General features: G+C 35.1%; 1 protein-coding gene across 2 annotated transcripts in view; it reads right to left on the bottom strand.

Annotated features, from left to right (window-relative positions):
- The window catches only part of Chd1 (chromodomain-helicase-DNA-binding protein 1), a 557,090-nt gene that overhangs the window by 212,017 nt on the left and 323,508 nt on the right, over positions 1 to 21,565 (bottom strand). For both annotated transcript variants that reach the window (XM_090402402.1, XM_090402403.1), the window contains exons 26-27: positions 10,170 to 10,211; positions 426 to 571 (exon numbers count right to left, since the gene is read on the bottom strand). In XM_090402402.1, coding sequence (XP_090258528.1) covers positions 426 to 571; positions 10,170 to 10,211 — 188 coding nt within the window. The remainder of the gene's footprint in view (positions 1 to 425; positions 572 to 10,169; positions 10,212 to 21,565) is intronic.

The following is a 21,565-nucleotide window of genomic DNA, read 5'->3' as shown; positions in this document are numbered from 1 at the left end:
GATAGTTGGGGGTAGAATTCTAACAGTACCAATTTATAAAAGTAAAATAAAACAACGTGAAAACATAAGAAGTGCATAAATTCACATATGATAGAGAGAACGCACAGGAAATAAGTCATGTTAATCCTGTTATTATTGATAATAATATCTTCACACTGGTTCAGGATACTAGAATATCCAAGGGATATAAAATAGGAGTAATCACTGTGGATAAAAATGAGTATCACACAATGAGAAGAAAAATATGTAAGAAAGTCAAGCAGCTTTTAGAAGAAAACTGTAGACAGGAGCTCCTTTGTCCAAATACCATACATTACACAAGTGAACTACTGGTTAGTCTGCACAGCACAAATATTGATTAAAAAAAAAAAAAAAAAAAGGGGGGGGGGGAGATACGATTATATTATGTATATATATGTTCATACCATTGCTATCTTCACCCTGTGTATCCTGTTTTGACTGTTGTTCTTTTGTCGCATTTTCGGCACCTGTTTTAACCATATCTGCCAATCGTTTCAAATCTGCCATAGGCTTTTCCTGAAGTTCTGCATCCATTGCAATGGCTTCTAGTCTATATGTCATAAAAAATGTAGAAGAAAAAAAAAATATATATATATATATATTTCACGTTCAGCTCCTTTTTTATAATTAACATGAAAATTGTATTTAAAGGTTTGTTACCGAGTGTAACTGATGGACATATTGAATTATTTTAGAAAAAATCATCTTTTTTAATATTATACAAAACCCCAGTTGAATTGATACTTTACATTAATACTAAGAATTTAGTTTGATTTTTTTCCCTAGTTATTGTGTTCCTGTTAAACGTTAAAAATTACTTGAATTTATGGAGAAGAAAATAGTCTGCAATAAATCAATTAAAATGAAATACATAATTATTTTAAATTTGATATTAGATTTAGTTGGCTTTCATTACTGAAACTTTTTCACACATTGTTATAAATTCCATCATGACCATCAATTCTTGGTGTGCACCCTCACAACGAGTACAGGATACTATGAAAGTACTACATTATTACCAATCCAAAACTATTTTCTTCTAAACTGTTGATGGGAAGTAAGATTGAGAAGAACTGAAGTAATTTGAGAAAATTATTAAATGATGAAGACCTTCATCCCCAATTCAAGGCATAATCCTCACCCACTTTCAGCCCTGGTTTAATTGAAAGTGTATCAAAGCAGTTGGAGAAAAAAACACAGCTTACCACAAGTGATTTGCTTCGAGAAGTCCGGCTTCATGCTCTGCCTACACCAAAGCATGCAAATATGCAAATCAGTTATTAGCAGATCAAAATCTGATTTCATAAAGGACAATAGTAAAAAACTTGCCTTCTGTTCAACTGAAAGCTGAGCCGTCTGGTCTTCTGCTAAGGCCATTGGACGCAACTTCTGCTCTGCTGCACTTCAACCCCTCACTCATCCTGATGGCACCACTCTTACTTCACCCAAAGATAAAGCTGACCTCCTTGCATCACTCTTTTCCTCAAACTCCTGCACTGATGACCAAGGGAAATCCCCTCCTACCATACTGGAATCCAAGCATCATATGCATCAGAGACATATATGCAGGATGTGCTAGGTGTGCAGTGCACACCCAAGGAACAGCAATATATCACTGATATTATATTTTTGTATTTTATTCCTGTTGAAGACTCACCTAATTGTTTCCTGGTTTTGTGTGATTCCTAAAATTAAACATAATATACTAATGATATAACTAATACTTCATGAAGAGGACACTTTTCAATGCATAAACATTGCATCACATTTGCGTTAATAGCCCAGGTGTGCAGTCACAAATGTGGACCACTTTGAGCCCTTTGAATAGATGTCCAGATGGCACAGCAGAAGGTTAGGCAGGGTGCACTGAGACAACAGAAATCAGTGCACCCTGTAATTGCGGTAACTAGTTATTGTGTCATCCAATTGAACACTGTCATTTGTCACAAGTAGCTATTTTTGTTTTCTGAGTTTCGTCTGTTTTGTGTGCATGAAGTGTGAACTGATGTGTTTAGGACACCGATATAGACAAGGTATATAAAATAGGAGTAATATATATATATATATATCTTATTAGTAATAAGATATATATAGGAGTATAAAATGGATATAATATTTTATATCCATTTTAAAGTTTTTAATATATAATTTTCTATAAATAATTTATAACTTTTTTTGCCCATATTTACAATGGGTAACAGTGTTGACGATCTACTAAATGTCCTATTTTCTGCCAGAGCTTTTGTGTATTGTATGATTTCAGTCGAAGGAGGTAAGCCTTGTCCTCCTTTTCCAAATTTGCTATTATATTTACACCTTCGAGTAATCCAAATATAGCATTCCCCCCCCCCCTTCATTATTGTTTTCTAATATATCTTAAAACACACTCTTCCCCACTCTATGCAGATTTGGTTACAATTATTTGATAAATTAAAGCATTCAGAGTTATCCCATAATTAACTGCATTTGGTCAATTAAGATGAGTGCTGATGTGCTCTTAAAACTTTCATACATGGATAAAAATGCAACCATATGGTCTAACTGACATAAATTTTGTAGCACCGGTTGCATAAACCACATGACAATACACTCAACCGAAATGGGCACACAATGCCACTGGTATGCATTCTTTAGATTTTCGCTCAAAAAAGAAATCAGGAAACTACTAAAAAAACTTGGATACTAAAATGTCTTCTTGTCCTGATAGCATCTCTCCTATTGTTCTCAAACATTGTTCTCCAGAATTAATACCCATCCTGCATCGTCTCTACAACAATCTACCATATGTATCTGGTACTTATTCCAATGCATGGAAATAATCTCATATCCATCCTATTACAAAAACGAAATGATGATGATGATAGAAGTCAACCAAACTACCGACCAATTGTCATCACCTCAGTCCACTCCAAATAATGGAGAAAGTCATCAATAGCCAACTCCTCCACTACTTACAGGTTCACCAATTAATCAGCAACCCCCAGTATGGATTTCACCATTCAAGATCCACAATTGTAGCTTACATCACCTACATTGGACATGTGCCATGGAAAGGCCCAATATTTTTAAAGTGTAGATCCTAATTTTATATTTTAATCGTTGCAGTAAAGTCAATTTTGTTGTTTGTACTTATTTTTTTGGTAAAATCCTATCCAACAACTGTGTCATTTACATTCCTTGAAATACTGAATGGTGATTAATCTGAAAATGAAGCTCTCTATTGAGAAAACTGTCCTACTTTTTTCTTCTTTTTATGCATATTCATTTTATTATTTTAATGGCATTAGCTTACAACAAGAGACTACTACTAATATTTGTAGCCTCTTGTTGTAAGGCTAGACCCATACAGGAATGGCATTCCTAGTATTGGTCTGGCAAAGATGGCATGCCCTTCACCAGACTTGCCTCATTTTGGTTTGTAACCAACATGAGAAATAATATTAAACTCTGACAAGGAAATAAACAATCAGAATTGTGGTCTACATTTTTTCTAGAAAATTTAACTGGTAACATTCTCTGAAATAATATGAGAAGAAATAAATGCAGCATTAAAAGAAATAAAAAAATCACATGGAGATGATAAAATCTATAGAATATGCAGAATACCTGTAGAAAGCTCCCCCCACCCCCCAGTTGCAAAGCAAATAACTGTTAGAACCCAGCTATAGGATCTGAACACCTCCATGATGACCGAGTTCTCCAAAATGAAAATTTATATGATGTAATCACATTATAGGTAAATTAAATGGAAATAGACAACAGAATCGTTAAAGCTGGTAGGGTAGGAAGTCGGCTGAATAAATTTATATTATTATTATTCCTGACACCTCCAAGGAGTCCGAAGACTCATCGCGGGAGGACACCTACAACTGTCTCAACCACTACACCGAACCTCTACTACGAATATCTCTATCAACACCATCTACCACCCACCACAACTGGTATTTTTGTCTGTAAACTGCGTGTGTTCTGAAGGGCCGATTTGTCTGTATATATATGGAATAAGAAAGAAATTAGTCAAAACACTAAACTAGCTTGGAAGTTCATTTTCCACTTGGTTAGACTATAATAAATTTAGTTTAATCCTTTACCCAAGTATAGGCAAACAAAGTATCTTCAGGACTGAGGCAACTCGTAACAAAGGTGGACCAACCTCTCATCACTCCTTGTCTCAGTATCTCCCATAATGCAAAGCACATCTCCTTGCAGACATGTATAATGCTATGCATTGAGGGAAGGACCACAATGCAGACCAGTTTCGACCTTTATTGAGGTCTTGTCAGTGGGAGGCAGACTCAGAAGTGGTGATACTAAGGCAGAAGCAATGGAGAGGTCATATTTACTTATATGAGTTGCCAAAAGGTGTACCACCTTATTATTAATTTACTCTGGATTTAGAGAAAGATGTTGGAAATTTATTTTCCACTTGGTTAGACTATAATAAATTTTGTTTAATCCTTTACCCAAGTGCAGGCAAACAAAGTTTGCACCTGAAGTCCTGAACTACTTCAGGTGCAAACTTTGTTTGCCTACATGTGGGTAAAGGATTAACCCCCCCACGACGTCTATAGACGTTCAGCTAAATCTGGATACAAAGCTCTAACACCCATTGAATAATATGGATAAGAAGTGCAATTTGGTGTCACTATTTCATCCACATCGGCTGATAGGGAGGTTAAACTAAATTTATTATACTAAACTAGCTGTATATAAGACAGTGTTAACCAATTTTAACTTATGGATCTGAGAGCTCAGTCTGAAATAAAAACACTTAATCAAAGACTAGAGACCACAGATATGAGAGTCCTGAGAAACAATAGAGGCATGAACAGATGGCATCAATGGCAATATCATATTAAAAACGAGGATATTAGGAAAGAACTTGACATTGCTAGCATTCAAAAATGTGTTAGCAGAGCTAATCAAACACAGTACAGTCACTTAAACAGAATGGAAGAAGAAAAGTTAGCAAAACAAGTGTTTGATGACAAAATGGCAAGAAAGAGAACCAGAAGAAGACCAAGGTCTAGTAGATTGATTCACTCAGAAGTGCGAAATATTAGATATGAGAATATTGGAATTCTGAAAAGTAACAGCTAATTTGGAAGAAAATTGTTCATAGAGATTAATATTAATGGAAACTTATTCATATAGTCAGTGGCGACCCATACATAAGCACTGTGACACTGCAGCACTCCTAAGGAAAAAATGAAAAATTTAAATTTTGTTTGTGTTTATAAATAATAACAATACTTACAACATTATATAAATGCAATACAACATGTTAAATGCATTTTTAACAGAATCCTGCGAAATCCTGATAAACCACCCAAATATCAACAATAAAGATGGTATGAAAATTCCAAGGATCTGGATGGCACACATTCAGCCAACCTAATTTGAAAGATTCAACACAAGTCAGGACTCTAGCCAATCTGCTATTATTAGAAACCATTCCACTCCAACTGGCTGGAATGATGTTAATATAATGTTAATATATGTATATAGTAGACAACACAAATAATAGGACTTTAGCGCTGATGTATAATTTTTTTTTTCCCCCACCAGAGGTCAGGCCAACAATTGTGGTAGCGGTTAGTCAGTGTCTTTAACGAACCAGTATGATTGTAGTATAGCTTGTTTCCTGTGTATATTTGTACGCTCCAGAAGATGACCTTAACATAAAGGTCGAAACGTCGAATTGTAAAATTTTAGTAATAGCAAACTAAAGTTTTTATTCAAACACGGTAGTTGTCTCCATAATTTCCAAAAATGCATTCGGATCACCGTGCAAGCCTAAAAGAAAACAATATGTTAAAGGTTACAGCTTATGTTTCGACAGTGATTGAATAGTTAATAATTGGAATTGTTCGATTAACGCTTTAGATTACGAAAAACAAATACACTGCGATCTAACTCAGTATTGATATTATCACTTTCGACCAATTGCAGCCAGTCTCACCGATATTCGTTTGCACTTGTGATTACACGCTTCCGACACTCAAATGAGCAGTGTATTGTATGCTTGCGCATTATTTTTGTGAGATACTAAAACTTTCATTATTAGTGCGTGTTCGTGGTGAGGGTGAACTATATTTTGCAAACCTTATCTTATTTTGTTAAAATAACATGTAATTATTTATTTATTATAGATACAAGGCTGAATTATGATGAGCGTCACTTGAAAATATGAAAATTATATTTTTCAATTATCGTTACATGAAACAAATACACTGTGATCTAATGCAGTGTCAGAATTATCGCGTATGGCCAAATGCAGCCATCTTGCCGATATTCAGATATTCATTTGTGCTTGTGATTGCAAGTTACAAGTCATTCCGACGCTGCTCAAAGGAGCTAATTATCGTATGCTTATGCATTATTTTTGTTAGATACGAAACTTTTATTACTGGTGTTTGTTCATGGTGAGGGTGAAATATTTTTAATAAAGCAATTTTTTAATATGTAAATTTATTTATTGATAAATTGGTTACTGATTAGGAAAAAAAGATTTTTTTAAATTATTATTATTTTTTTATTTTGTATATGCAGCACCCCCACTTAAAATTTTCGCCGGCCACCATTGCATGTAGTACTATCATAGTAGCCTGAACACCCTTTGAGGGTACACATCAGAAAATACTCTAAATGCAATACATCTACTAAAAACCACAATAATATATTCTTAAAATACACTAATTAAAAAAAAAACTCACTAAACAAAAAAGAAATCACCTATCTTACAGGAGCTTGAAATAACATATCCACACTTAAAACAGCTTCAAACTAGATTCATACTGAAACAATACATTTTTTTTGTTATGAATATAGAAGCAAAAAAATTTAACATCCCATCAATAAGAAAAAAAAAAAAATTCAATAACTATTCTTGATTTTATATCCAGATTGCATAAATACTGGATAAAAAAAAATAATATATAAAATGAAAAATGAAATAAACACACTATCACTGATTTGTTGATAAATAGCAATTTCACAGGAAATTATTTTTACATCTTCAAATTGCTTGTGACAATTTTAAGATCTGTAAACCAGTTCTTTGTGTATGTATACATACACCCATGCACACTATTTGAAATTTGCAGGTCTTTTATACATAAAATCTACTTCTCCTCAAACTCTCCTTTAACTTCAGATAGCTAAAAGAAAAACAGTATATCATGACAGTACTACATGAAAAACTTGCATCATTACTAACTTCCTATCGACCTCCAAATCAATCTGTTATCTGTCAAGACTCCAACATTATGAGATCTTATATTTGTGTCTTCTAAGGCACTTTTACTGTATCAATCCACCTATATCTTGGTCTTCCTCTAGATCTTTTTCCTGCCAACCTAACAGAGAAAACCTGGTTTGCTAATCTTTCCTCTTCCCCATTCTGTTTAAGCAACCATACAACCTGAGATTAGCTCTGCTAGCACATTCCTGGATGCTAACAATATCAAGTTCTTTCCTAATATCCTCATTTTTAATATGATATTGCCATTGATGCCATCTGTTCACACCCCTAATCTTTCTCGGGACTCTCGTGTCTGTGGTCTCTAGTCTTTGGTCAAGTGTTTTATTTCTAACCCAGCTCTCAGGTCCATAAGTTAAAATTGGTTAGTTACGACTATGTGGCTAATTTCTCTCTTATTCCATATCAATTTATTGACTTCCTACCATGCCAGCTTTGTTGATTCTGTTGTCTATTTCCATATTTAATTTACCATCTTCACTAAAAATCATGCCTAAGTAGGTGAAATGTTTTTCTTGTTCTATAGGTCCTCCATTTAAAATGCACTTGATATTTTCAGTGTTTCTACCTATTTTTATTGTCTTTGTCTTGTTATTGCTGACCTTCATACCATATCTATTACAACAGTTATTCAATTTAGTCAGGGAATCTTGCAGACTTGAACCAAATTTATTGAGAAGTATAACATCATCTGCATAAAGTAAAGAGCTAAGATAACACCTTCAATTTTGATATTACCACTTTTGTTCATAATGTCATTGATATAGATAATAAATAACAGAGGGGATAATGTATATCCTTGTCTGACACCAGATAGTTTAACATTAAACCATCTGGTATTGCTTGATATAATGCCCCATTGACACCATTCAAATGTAGCATTTTGAATAGCTTCTCTCTTGGCCACTTTTCATATGTCTTTTCCAGATCTACAAAAGTTAAATACAGATGTTTGTTAAATTTCCATGATTTCTCAACTGTTTGTCGTAAAGTGAAAATCTGATCCTTACAGCCTCTATTTGGCCTGAATCCAGCTTGCTCTTCACCAAGCTTCCCTTCCACAACCCTTCTCAAACGTTTCTCAAGTATACTGACATAAATCTTACCAGAAACACTAAGTACAGAAATACCTCTGTAATTCTCATTGTTTCATTTCCTTTTTTATATAAGGGTACTATGACAGCTCTACTACTGCAATCATTTGGAATTCGCCCCTCTGTCCAGACCTTCTGAACTATGCTATGCACCCACTGTAAAACTTTCATACCTCCGTACTTGAGCATTTCTGGTAATATCATCTACTCCAGCTGCCTTTCCTTATTTCAAGCTTTTAAGGCTTTTTTTCTTATATATTCCTGATTGCATGCCTGGTAAGTGTTAGTAATTACTCCATACATAGAAGATATCTAAATTTTCTCCAGTTTTCATGTCTCATTTATAATCTTTAATTCCTTTTGCAACTCTCTTTCTAAAAGAAAATGTATTTTGCAATTTAGGTGCAAGAGTAATTGCACTGCTTAGTGTGAGACTAACACCCCAATTTTTTTTCCAGCGGGGGGAATCCCGGTATGTTACGTGGTAAAATTTTTGGGAGTACAGTGTGAGAGCTCAAAAGTCGCTAGATGTATTAACAAAGTTGCTAAGTTGGCAATACTGATACCAATTAATTTCTGAGAATGGAGTGATGAAGCACAGTGCTGTAGTTCACGTATGTCAATCCTCCCTCCCCTTCCCTACCTGAGAGCTGAACCTACCCAAACAGTTGATCACCCAGTCAAAACATCTATTCTAAGTGAGTGAATGTGCACAACCATCTCACTAATTACTCAGTAAAGTGTTTATAATTTTATAAGATTTGTTAAATTGTTTATGTCACTCTTTGTGTTTATCGATATATGTAATTTATGAATACAAAATTTAATGTGTATGTATGTGTGTATATATATATATATATACATATTTATTTTATTATTTTTTTAAACACACATTTTATTTTATTCCCAATGTTATACTATAACTATAGTTTTATCTATCTATACAAGGGTTACGGTTATATACACATTTCCAGGGGATACGTGATGCATAAAAGGTTGAGAACCACTGTTCTAGCATAAAGGCAGTAAATTGCATTTTTCATATAAGATGAAAGTTGATTGGGTCAGAAAGAAGACAAGATTCTCTACTTTATCTAATATGGATCTCAAAAAAGTAAATTATGATTTTATCTCCACTCAAAGATTTTTGATATAACTGGAACAAAATGAATATACACAATCAGTTTAACTACCTTTTCTCTGTTTAATTCCAACTGGATTTTAATAGTGTTTGTGACCCCAGATCCTAACTTGTAACCTAACGTGTATACCATATCATGCTCTCACAATTACACATTCAACTTAAAATATTCTAATCTACTTTCTAAATTGATTGATATTTATTTCTATAACTTCATTTGCATTTAAGATGGTCATACAGACATCAAAGTGGCCAAGATTCTGAAAGAGATAAAGTTTCTTCAAGTTAAATCTGGAAAATCTAACCATTTCAGGACTCCTAAAGCAGAAGGGTCATATACTGGATAGATGATAACAATTTTCTTTTCTATTAGAATTAATTAACTATTCCTTAGATGAGGTGCATACCTAATGGCAATAAAACATTTCAACTGGAATAAGTTGGACATTTATTAAGAATCTAAGAGATCTAATTAAATTAAGGAGAATCTGGGAATAGTTTTTTATTTTCAGTAAGACTTTTTTTTATATGTAAGGTGCACAGTTAATGGTACTACATGTAAACTGGAAAAACATTTTATTAATTAAATATATGAAATTTTAATTGAATATCTTTAATTTAATGAATAGAAATTTAAGGTTGTGGTTATTACCTTTTCCATGGAGCAGGAAATTTCTTGTAGCTACGAATAAACCTAAGATAGGAGAGAAAAGAGTATTTATGCTAGCATATTTAACTAAACACACACATAGAAAATTAAACAAAACATAATATAACTGCTCATTATCTTAATATATATATATATATATATATATATATATATCATAATCAAATTTCTGCCATGTACCCTCAAGGGGTGTACAGGATATCATAATACTACATGAAAAATTTACATCATTGCTAACTTCCTATCTACAATTTTCCTCCAAATCAGTCTGTTACTTGTCAAGACTCCAATATTATCAGATCTTATATTTCTGTCGTCTAAGGTACTTTGTACCGTATCAATCCACCTAAATCTTGATTTTTCTCTGGGTCGTTTTCCTGCCAACCTGGCAGAGAAAACTTGTTTTGCTAATCTTTCCTCGCTCATTCTGTTTAAGTGACCATACCACCTGAGATTAGCTCTGCTAACGCGTTCCTGGATGCTGACAATGTCAAGTTCTTTCCTAATATCCTAGTTTTTAATATGATATTGCCACTGATGCCATCTGTTCACACCTATAATCTTTCTCAGGAGTCTCATAACTGTGGACTCAAGTCTTTAGTCAAGTGTTTTAATTCTGACTCAGATCTCAGATCCATCAGTTAAAACTGGTTTGAACATTGTCTTGTATACAGCCAATTTAGTGTTCCGACTAATTTCTCTCTTATTCCATATGAATTTATTCAATTAACTTCCTACCTTACCACTATGTTGATTCTGTTGTCTATTTCGATATTTAATTTACATCTTCATTAAAAATCATGCCTAAGTAGCTGAAATGTTTTCTTGTTCCACAGGTTCTCTGTTCACAACATGGCTGACATTTCAACGATTCTGCCTATTTTCATTGTCTTAAGTCATTTTATTGCTGACCTTCATACCATATCTATTAGAACAGTTATTCAATTTAGTCAGAGAATCTTGCAGACATGTTGCAGATTTATTTAGAAGTATAACATCATCTGCATAAAGCATCTTCATCATCATCAAATTCCTGACATGTACCCTCAATAGGTGTACAGGATATGATAATACTACATGAAAAATTTACATCATTACTAACTTCCTATCTACAATTTTCCTCCAAATCAGTCTATTACTTGTCAAGACTCCAATATTATCATTATCAGATCTTACATTTCTATTGTCTAAGGCACATTGTACCATATCAATCCACCTATATCTTGGTCTTCCTATGGGTCGTTTTCCTGCCAACCTGGCAGAGAACACTTGTTTTGCTAATCTTTCCTCAGACATTGTGTTTAAGTGACCATACCACTTGAGATTAGCTCTGCTAACACATTCCTGGATGCTGACAATGTCAAGTTCTTTCCTAATATTCTCGTTTTTAATATGATATTGCCATTGATGCCACCTGTTCACGCCTCTAATTTTCATCAGGACTCTCATATCTGCAGTCTCAAGTCTTTGGTCAAGTGTTTTACTTTTGACCAAGCTCTCAGATCCACAAGTTAAAACTGGTTTGAACATGTCATGTAGCTGAAATGCTACAAGATATACAGCTAATTTAGTGTTCTGACTAATTTCTCTCTTATTCCATATGAATTTATTCAATTAACTTCCTACCTTACCACTATGTTGATTCTGTTGTCTATTTCTATATTTAATTTACCATCTTCACTAAAAATCGTGCCTAAGTAGCTGAAATGTTTTACTTGTTCCACAGGTTCTCCGTTCGCTATTGCAGTTAACATTTTCAACAATTCTGCCTATTTTCATTGTCTTTGTCTTTTTAATGCTGACCTTCATATCATGTCTATTACAATAGTTAGTCAATTTAATCAGGGAATCTTGCAAACTTGTAGCAGATTTATTCAGAAGTATAACTCCGTCCACATAAAGCAAAGAGCTGAAATTAATATCTCTCAAATTTTGATATCATGTTTAATACTACTTTCCTTCATAATGTTATCCATATAGATAATGAATAACAGAGGGGATAATGCACATCCTTGTCTCACACCACATTTAACATTAAACCGTCTTCCTGTATTTCCTTCAATTCTAACTGCTGACAAAAACTCAAATAAAGACTAAGTATTGCTTGATATAATGCCCCATTGACACCATATAACTGTAGCGTATTGAATAGTTTCTCTCTTGGCAGTTTGACATATGCCTTTTCCAAATCAACAAAACTTAAATACAGATCTTTGTTATATTCCCATGATTTCTCCACTATTTGTTGTAAAGCGAAGATCTGATCCTGACAGCTTCTATTTGACTTGAATTCAGCTTGTTCTTCACCAAGCTTTTCTTCCACAATTCTTCTCAACCGTTTCTTAAGTACACTTGCATAAATCTTACCAGGAACACTCAGTAGGGAAATACCTCTGTAATTCTCACATTCAGTTTTATTTCCATTTTTATATATGGGTACTATGAGAGCTCTAGTCCGATCATCGGGAATTTGTCCCTCTGTCCAGGCATTCTGAGCTATGCAGTGCAGCCACTGTAAGACTTTTATACCACCATACTTCAGCATTTCTGGTCGAAACTTTTCCTTTTTCATTGCGTCAGTTGCTTTTTCTAAACCCTCAAAAAATTCCCTCCACTTCAACCTTAGCAGGAACTTTCTGTGGGACCATAGGCACAAATAAGTCTCATTGTCCAGTTCCCCATTCTCAGATTTGCCCACATCACTCTACTTGAGACTGCCTGCGATTCAAGAAGATTAGCCTCATATTTTATGTTAATTACTATGGCTACTCCTTCTTTTCTTTGATTGTCATTGCCTGAATATAACATTTCGTATTTATTGCTCAGAAAGATCTCACCAGTTTTTGTCTTTTTTGTTTCAGTCACCCCTATTATGTCGATCTGGTACTTATCTAATTCCTCTGGTAGCTCCATTTCTTTGCCATTCAGGCTTCTTATGTTGATATTACTGATCTTTAACTCTGGTGATGTTGAGTTGGAGTGTGTTTTCAGATTTGTTCCAGTAGCTGACTTTTGCTGTTCCTGGTGAAAACAATGGGCCTTGTTTAACCGGCCGACTCCCCAGTCGGCATGAAATTTTGTCATGCTGTACCATCATTTTGTATTTTGGTTTAAGCCAATAAGAATACAATTTGGTCGACTAAATCCCAAATTGTCAGCCCATCCTCATTCGTTCAGTATCCAAGTAGATACCCAACAGGGTGCACCACGAGAAGGTGAGGATTGGACATTAGGTCAGAAGTCCTGGTCAGTTCTCCGCATTCCTTTAAAGGTTATGTGGAGGTCTCCTCTCAGTTATAAAGCTTTGAACACTAAGCACCCCTATATATATATATATATATATATATATTGTTGTTGTTATGATCCATCAAGTCGTTTTCGACTCCTGGCAACTCCACGAACATATACTCTCCATTCCGATCTGTCCCTGACCATGTCTTTCAGAGCCTCCAAGTGCACTCCAGTTGCTTCTTTAACTCCGTCCAGCCATCTAATTCTTGGTCTTCCTCTTCTCCTGCTTCCATCAAGGGAGCAATCTGGTTTTATTCTGTCTATCACTGATTTATTGGTTTGCTTTGCAGTCCATGGTATTCTTAGTAAGCGTCTCCAAACCCATAATTCAAATGCATCTATCTTCCATTTTTCACTCATTCTCAGGGTCCAACTTTCACATCCATACAGCACCACAGAGAATACCATTGCTTTCATGATTCTGATTTTTGTTGTGAGGCTAATATCTTTATCTTTCAAGATCTTGATTAAATTTGTCATCGCTTTTTTTCCCGAGTAATAACCTTCTTCTAACTTCTTCGGTACAATAACCATCGTTATCAATTCAGGATCCTAGGAACACAAAATTGTTAACTGCTTCCATTTTCTCCCCATCTACTTCAAAATCATTAAGTTCACATGTTGCCATAACTTTTGTCTTTTTGAGGTTAAGTTTAAGACCATATTTAGCACTTCTTTAATTTTCATAATAAGTTCATTCAAATCTTCTTTGCATTCTGCTAGCAAGGTGGTATCATCTGCATACCTCTTTTTCCACCAATTTTAATTCCAACTGGAGACTGCTCCAGCCCTGCCATTCTTAAAATGTATTCGCTGTACAAGTATGGAGATAAAATACATCCTTTTTTTTTTTTTTTTTGTCTAAATCTGCTAATTAAAGCACATAGCATGATTGGGGCTGCCTAATTCTTTAATTCACTTTCAGGCAACCTTAAAAAAAAAAAAAAAAAAAATTCTGGTGGAGTATGCAAATATACATTGCCTCTCTTTTGTGAACATAGATGTGAATCCGATTCAGGAAAGTTTTACAACCTTTTCTGGATGGATTTCATATTTACTACAATATGTAAACTTGTTTAATCAATTTCCTCTTCTATGCTTACCAAACATAGTACTTTTTCAAGCCACTTCGGCCCTCTAATAAGCAAAATGCTCATTGCATACTTGCAGATGAGACCACTGCATAGCTAAAGAAATGCAGAGAACAGACCAGGGCTTCTGACCTAATGTCCAATCCTCACCTTCTTGTGGTGCACTTTGTTAGTTACCTATCTAGATAATGAACAAACAAGGATGGGCTGGCAATTTTGGATTTAGCTGACTGAATTGTATTCTTATTTGCTTAAACCACAAATAAAATGATGGTACATGACAGAATTTCATGCATTTTTTTTTTTTTTTTTTTTTTTTTTTTTTTTTTTTTTTTTGCCCAGTTAAACAAGGCTCCCATTGTTTTGCCAGGGAATCAGGGTGACAGCAAAAAGTCAGTTATTGGAGCAAATCCTGAAACACACTCCAACTCAATCGTTTCTTTTAAGATTACACGGTGATCCGAATGCATTTTTGAAAATTATGGAGACAACTACCGAACTACCGTGTTTGACTAAAAACTTTAGTTTAATATAACTAAAATCTACATTTGACCTTTATGTCAAGATCATCTTCTAGAGCATACACTGACCAACCATTACAACAATTGCTGGCCTGACCTTTTGGTGGGAAAAAAAATAAAAAAAAATAAATAAAATAAAAAAATACATCAACGCTAGAGTCCTATTATTCGTATTATCTGTTGGTTGTAGAAATACATTGGGCACAACAAGTATCTATCTATATACATATATTAACATCATGATTATACTTGTACATTCCAGCCAGTTGGTATGGAATGATTTCTAATACTAGCTGAAGATCGGCAAGAGTCCTGAATTATGTTGGATCTTATATATTAGGTAGGCTGAATGTGTGCCATCCAGATCCTTGGAATCTTCATGCCATCTTTGTTGTTGATATTTGGGTGGTTTATCAGGATTTCGCAGGCTTCCTTAAATTTCCTTTCATACCAGGTTTTTGTGTGGTGTAAAGAGTGGGTGCTTTTCCAGTTGATTTGGTGTAAGGTGTTGAGTGTGTGGTCTGAGAGGCCTGCTTCACCATAATGGTTATATTTAATGTGTCTAATGTGTTCTTTCTTGCGTATAGGGATTGTCTGTCCTGTTTCACCAATGTACGGTAAGTTACAGGTGCAGCGGATGCAATAGACTCCAGGATGTGCTAATGGGAGGAGAGGATCCTTACAGGAGTTGAATATGGTTTTAAGTTTAGTGGGTGGTTTAAAGGTGGCATTGAGGTTATAATGTTGTAGAATTATGTTGATTTTTTCTGATAACCCTTTAATGTATGGGATGGCTATGGTTTTACTGTAATCTAGATTCGTTTTTGTTGTTGTTTTATGGAGTATTTTATTAATAGTATTTTTGTTATAGCCATTATTTATGAATGTGTCGTTGATGATTTTTAGTTCTTGTTTCAGGGCTTGCTGGTTGGAGCAAATTGTTGTAGCTCTGTTTTTAAGGGTGTTATTGACTCCATATTTTTGTGATGGGTGGTGGTATGAATTAGCATGTATAGTATTGGCCAGTGTGTGTGTGTCGGTTTTCAGTAGACCGTGAAGGATAGACTGCCTGAAGGAAGACATGTGACTAGTGTGTCTAGGAATGAGAGTGAATTTTGATTTTCGATTTCGATGGTAAATTGTATGCATTCGTGTTGTTTGTTCAGGTGGCTAAGGAATGTGTTTGGCGGTTGTCACCCGTGTGACCAGATCGCGAACACGTCGTCAACGTATCTAAGTCAGGCTGTCGGTCTTAGCGTGGCGGAATCAAGAGCCCTATGCTCAAAGGTTTCCATGTAGAAGTTAGCGATTGGGGGAGATAGTGGTGAGCCCATGGCTGTACCTTCTTTCTGTAGGTAAAATTTGTTTTGCCACACGAAGTAACCGGACTGTAGTATGTGGGCAAAAAGGGCCGTAATCTCAGGCGGAAATTTGTTCTGTAGTAGAATTATGTCATTGATGGGGACATTAGTGAAAAGGGCAGAAACGTCGAAACTGACTAATAAGTCATCTTTGTCGGGTGTTATGTTTCTAATTTTGTTTATAAAGTGTTGTGTGTTTTTTATGTAGGAGGGGGAATAACTTACCAACTCCTTCAGTGTTGTTGGTAATTTCTTGGCTAAGTGGTAATTGGGACTGTCTATTCCTTCCACGATTCGTCGAAGGAATACATTTTGTTTGTGTATTTTCGGGACCACATATATTCTGGGGGGGTTGAGTTTTTTAACAGTGTCTGGTGGCCAAGAAGTGACGGACTTGAGTAGTTTCTCTGTTTTATCCTTTTTGTTGGGTTATAATTTACCAGCTTATATGTGTTGTTATCGGCTACTAGTTGATTCATTTGAAGTACGTATGTTGACCTGTCAAGGGAGACGGTGGCATTGCCTTTATCCAATTTCGTTATTATTATGTTTTGTTTGGCTTTTAATGACTTAATTGTTGCTCGTTCTGTTTTTGTGAGGTTGTTCTGTATGGTTTTCTTAGTGTTCAGAACATTACTAGTTTCTAGTCGTATTTTATCTGCTATATTGTTAGGTAGGGACCTGATGCCTCTTTCTATGTGGTAGATAAAATCCAATTTGTTTACCTTTTTAGGTGCTATTGCGTAGTTAAGTCCTTTATTCAGTAGCATAAGTTTGTCATTGTTCAGGGTGTGGCCTGATAGGTTGATCACATGGTTCTCGCTTTCCGGTGGTTGGTCGCTCCTTGTCTCCCTTTTTTGTTGTTCATTGTTGGCAGGGAGTAGGTCTTCTGATTGGATAGATTCCTGTGATTGGCTGCCATATTTTTCTGTTGTTTCAAACTGTGGAATCTGCTCGAGTTTTTCTTTATTCTTTTCCAAGGTATATTTAGCCGAATTATCAGTAATTCTTTCAAGTATTTGTAGAATATCTGGATTAATATAGTTTGATAGTTCGGATTGCAATTTTGAAACCAGCTTTTGTGTTGTAGCTAGGTTTTGGCAGGCTGTTTAAATCAGTTCTCTGAGCATTGCTTTTTCTGTGCGGTCATAAATACGGAGTGCCTTAGCAGACGTAAATTTCTTTTTTAGCCTGATGCAGATAGGAATAAGGTTATTGTCTCTGCATCTCTTTAAAATGGCCAGCCAATTGAGCAAGAGGGAAATACAAATCTTTAACTTACCATAGCGATTGCAGCGCTGTCGGGTATCATTTCCATGGATGATCTGAATCCTTTCTTTTAAGCTTACATGGTGATCCGAATGCATTTTTGAAAATTATCGAGACAACTACCGTGTTTGAATAAAAACTTTAGTTTAATATAACTAAAATCTACAATCGACGTTTCAAACTTTATGTTACGGCCCTCTTTGCCCATGTACTACAGTCCGGTTACTTCGTGTGGCAAAACAAATTTTACCTACAGAAAGAAGGTACAGCCATGGGTTCAACACTATCCCCCACAATCGCTAACTTCTAAATGGAAACCTTTGAGCAAAGGGCTCTTGATTCCATCACGCTAAGACCGACAGTCTGGCTTAGATATGTTGACAATGTGTTCGCAATCTGGCCGCACGAGCGACAAACGCTAAACACATTCCTTAGCCACCTGAACAAATAAAATGAATGCATACAATTTACCATCGAAATCGAAAATCAAAATTCGCTCCCGTTAATAGATACACTAGTCACACGTCTTCCTTCAGGCAGTCTATCCTTCATGGTCTACCAAAAACCGACACACACTGGCCAATACATACATGCTAATTCATACCAGCACCCATCACAAAAATATGGAGTCATTAACACCCTTAAAAACAGAGCTACAACAATTTGCTCTAACCAGCAAGCCCTGAAACAAGAACTAAAAATCATCAGCAACACATTCATAAATAATAGCTATAACAAAAATACTATTACTAAAATACTCCATAAAACAACAACAAAAATTAATCTAGATTACAGTAAAACCATAGCCATCCCATACATTAAAGGGTTATCAGAAAAAATCAACAGAATCCTACAACATTATAACCTCAATGCCACCTTTAAACCACCCACTAAACTTAAAACCATATTCAACTCCTGTAAGGATCCTCTCCTCCCATTAGCACATCCTGGAGTCTATTGCATCCGCTGCACCTGTAACTTACCGTACATTGGTGAAACAGGATGGACAATCCCTATACGCAAGAAAGAACACATTAGACACGTTAAATATAACCATTATGGTGAAGCAGGCCTCTCAAACCTGCGCTCAATACCTTACACCAAATCAACTGGAAAAGCACCCACTCTTTACACCACACAAAAACCTGGTATGAAAGGATATTTAAGGAAGCCTGCGAAATCCTGATAAACCACCCAAATATCAAAAACAAAGATGGCATGAAGATTCCAAGGATCTGGATCGCACACATTTAGCCTACCTAATATATAAAATTCAGCATAAGTCAGGACTCTAGCCAATCTTCAGCTAGTATTAGAAATCATTCCATAACAACTGGCTGCAATGTAAAAGTACAATCATGATGTTAATATATGTATATAGATAGATACTTGTTGTTGCGCCCAATGTATTTCTACAACCAACAGATAACACTAATAATAGGACTCTAGCATTGATGTATAATTCCCCCCCCCCCCCGGCCAACCACCAAAAGGTCAGGCCAACAATTGTTAATGGTTGGTCAGTATCTTTAACAAACCAGTTTGATTGTAGTGTAGCTTGTTTTCTGTGTATAGTTGTATGCTCCAGAAGATGACGTTGACATAAAGGTCGAATGTAGATTTTAGTTATATAAAACTAAAGTTTTTATTCAAACATGGTAGTTATCTCCATAATTTTCAAAAATGCACACTCCAATGCAACATCACCAGAGTTCAAGACCGATACTATCAACATAAGAAGCCTGAATGGCAAAGAAATGGAGCTGGCTGAGGAATTGGATAGGTACCAAATCAACATAATAGGGGTCACTGAAACAAAAAACAAAAAAATTGGTGAGATCTTTCAAAGTAATAAATACAAAATGTTATATTCAGAAATAACAATCATGGAAAAGATGGGGTAGCTATAGTATTCAACACTAAATATGAGGCTAATATTCTTGAATGGCAGGCAATATCTAGTAGAGTGATGTGGGCAAATATCAGAATGGAGAATTGGACAATGAGACTTTGTCCAACAGAAGGTTCAACGAAGGTAAAAGTGGAAGATTTTATTTTATTTATTTTATTTATTTATTTATTTTATTTTATTTTTTTTAGGCTTCAGAGAAAGCAACTGACACAATGAAAATAGAAAAATCAGTCCTTGTTGGGGATCTAAATAACAGAGTAGGAAATGATTATCAGACATACAAAAATACTTTGGGAAAATTTGGAGAAAAGAGCAAAGCTAATAATAATGGCAGATATCTATTGGATTTCTTCTCAGGACACGGACTGGTTATTACTAACACCATGTTCCAACATAAAAATGTGCACAAATTCACATGGGAAGAAGAGGCAAGAAATAAGAAAAGTCACATTGACTATGTTATTGTCGATAGTGATGTTTTTTCCCTGGTGCAGGACACCAGAGTGTACAGAGGATTTGAAATTGAAAGTGATCACCATTTAGTCTTGAGCAAGATAAAATTGAATGTCATATTGAAAAGAAAAACATGTAAGGAAGTTTTAAAGAGAATAAAAGTTGAACAGCTCTCAGATGTAGATTAAAATACACAAATATTATTGAAGAAAAAATGAAGGAGTTTGAGAACAGGAACCACACCTTGGAGATTCAGTAGAAAGCCCAGAAGAAAACACTCACTGATTCAGCCAAAGAGGTGTGTGGTGAGGCTGTCTGCAAGGATAGAAAAATCAGAATTCCATGGTGGACACATGACGTTAAAGAGGCATTGAAGGAAAAGAAGTAAGCATATCAAAAGTTACTGGCAAATAAGTCTACTTGTGCTCTTAGAGAATACAGAGACAAATGTAAGAAAGAGAAACACTGTGTCAAGCTGGCTAAACAAAAGTCATGAGAAGACTTTGGTAAGAACATAGAAAATAAATATCAAGAAGGTGGCATTAGAGATGATAAAGGTGACATGAAAACAGGAGAAAAAGATATCCTTGAAGTATGGAGTAATTACTTCAAAAAATTGCTAAATGAAACAAGCAGTGATGATAGCATAGTGGTAGAAAACATGGACCAGGCATGCAGTCAGGAATACATATCCATATTTGAAGTAGTAAAAGCTATCAAAAGCCTGAAATGTGGAAAGGCAACAATAGTAGATGAAATTCAACCAGAAATGCTCAAGTATGGAGGTATAAAAGTCTTACAGTGGCTGCACTGCATAGTTCAGAAGGCCTGGACAGAGGGACGAATTCCAGATGATTGGAGTAGAGCTGTCAAAGTACCAATATATAAAAAGGGAAATAAAACTGAATGAGAGAATTACAGAGGCATTTCTTTATTGAGTGTTCCTGGTAAGATATATGCAAGTATACTTGAGAAAGTGTTGAGAAGGATTGTGATAGAGAAGCTTGGTGAAGAACAAGCTGGATTCAGGCCAAATAGAGGCTGTCAGGATCAGATTTTCACTTTATGACAGATAGTTGAGAAATCATGAAAGTCAAGCATAACAAAGATCTGTATATAAGTTTTACAGATCTGGAAAAGGCATATGACAAGGTACCAAGAAAGAAGCTATTCAAAATGCTACGTTATATGGTGTTAGTGGGGCATTATATCAAGCAATATTTAGTTAGTTTTTATTTGAGTTGTAAGTCAGCAGTTAAAAGTGAAGGAAGTATAAGAAGATGGTTTAATTTTAAATCTGGTGTCAGACAAGGATGTACATTATCTCCTATTTTATTCATTATCTATATGGATCACATTATGAAGGAAAGTGGTATTAAACCTGATTTCAAAATTGGAGATGTCAATGTCAGCTCTTTGCATTATGCAGATGATGTTATACTTCTAAATAAATCTGCTACAAGTATGCAAGGGTCCCCGACTA

The sequence above is a fragment of the Typopeltis vanoorti genome, chromosome 13 (assembly GCF_054136105.1).
Source record: "Typopeltis vanoorti isolate ZY-2024b chromosome 13, IOZ_Tvanoo_1.0, whole genome shotgun sequence".
NCBI lineage: Eukaryota > Metazoa > Arthropoda > Arachnida > Uropygi > Thelyphonidae > Typopeltis > Typopeltis vanoorti.
Note: the sequence above shows the minus strand (reverse complement) of the source record. Positions and strands in the feature narration are given on the sequence as shown.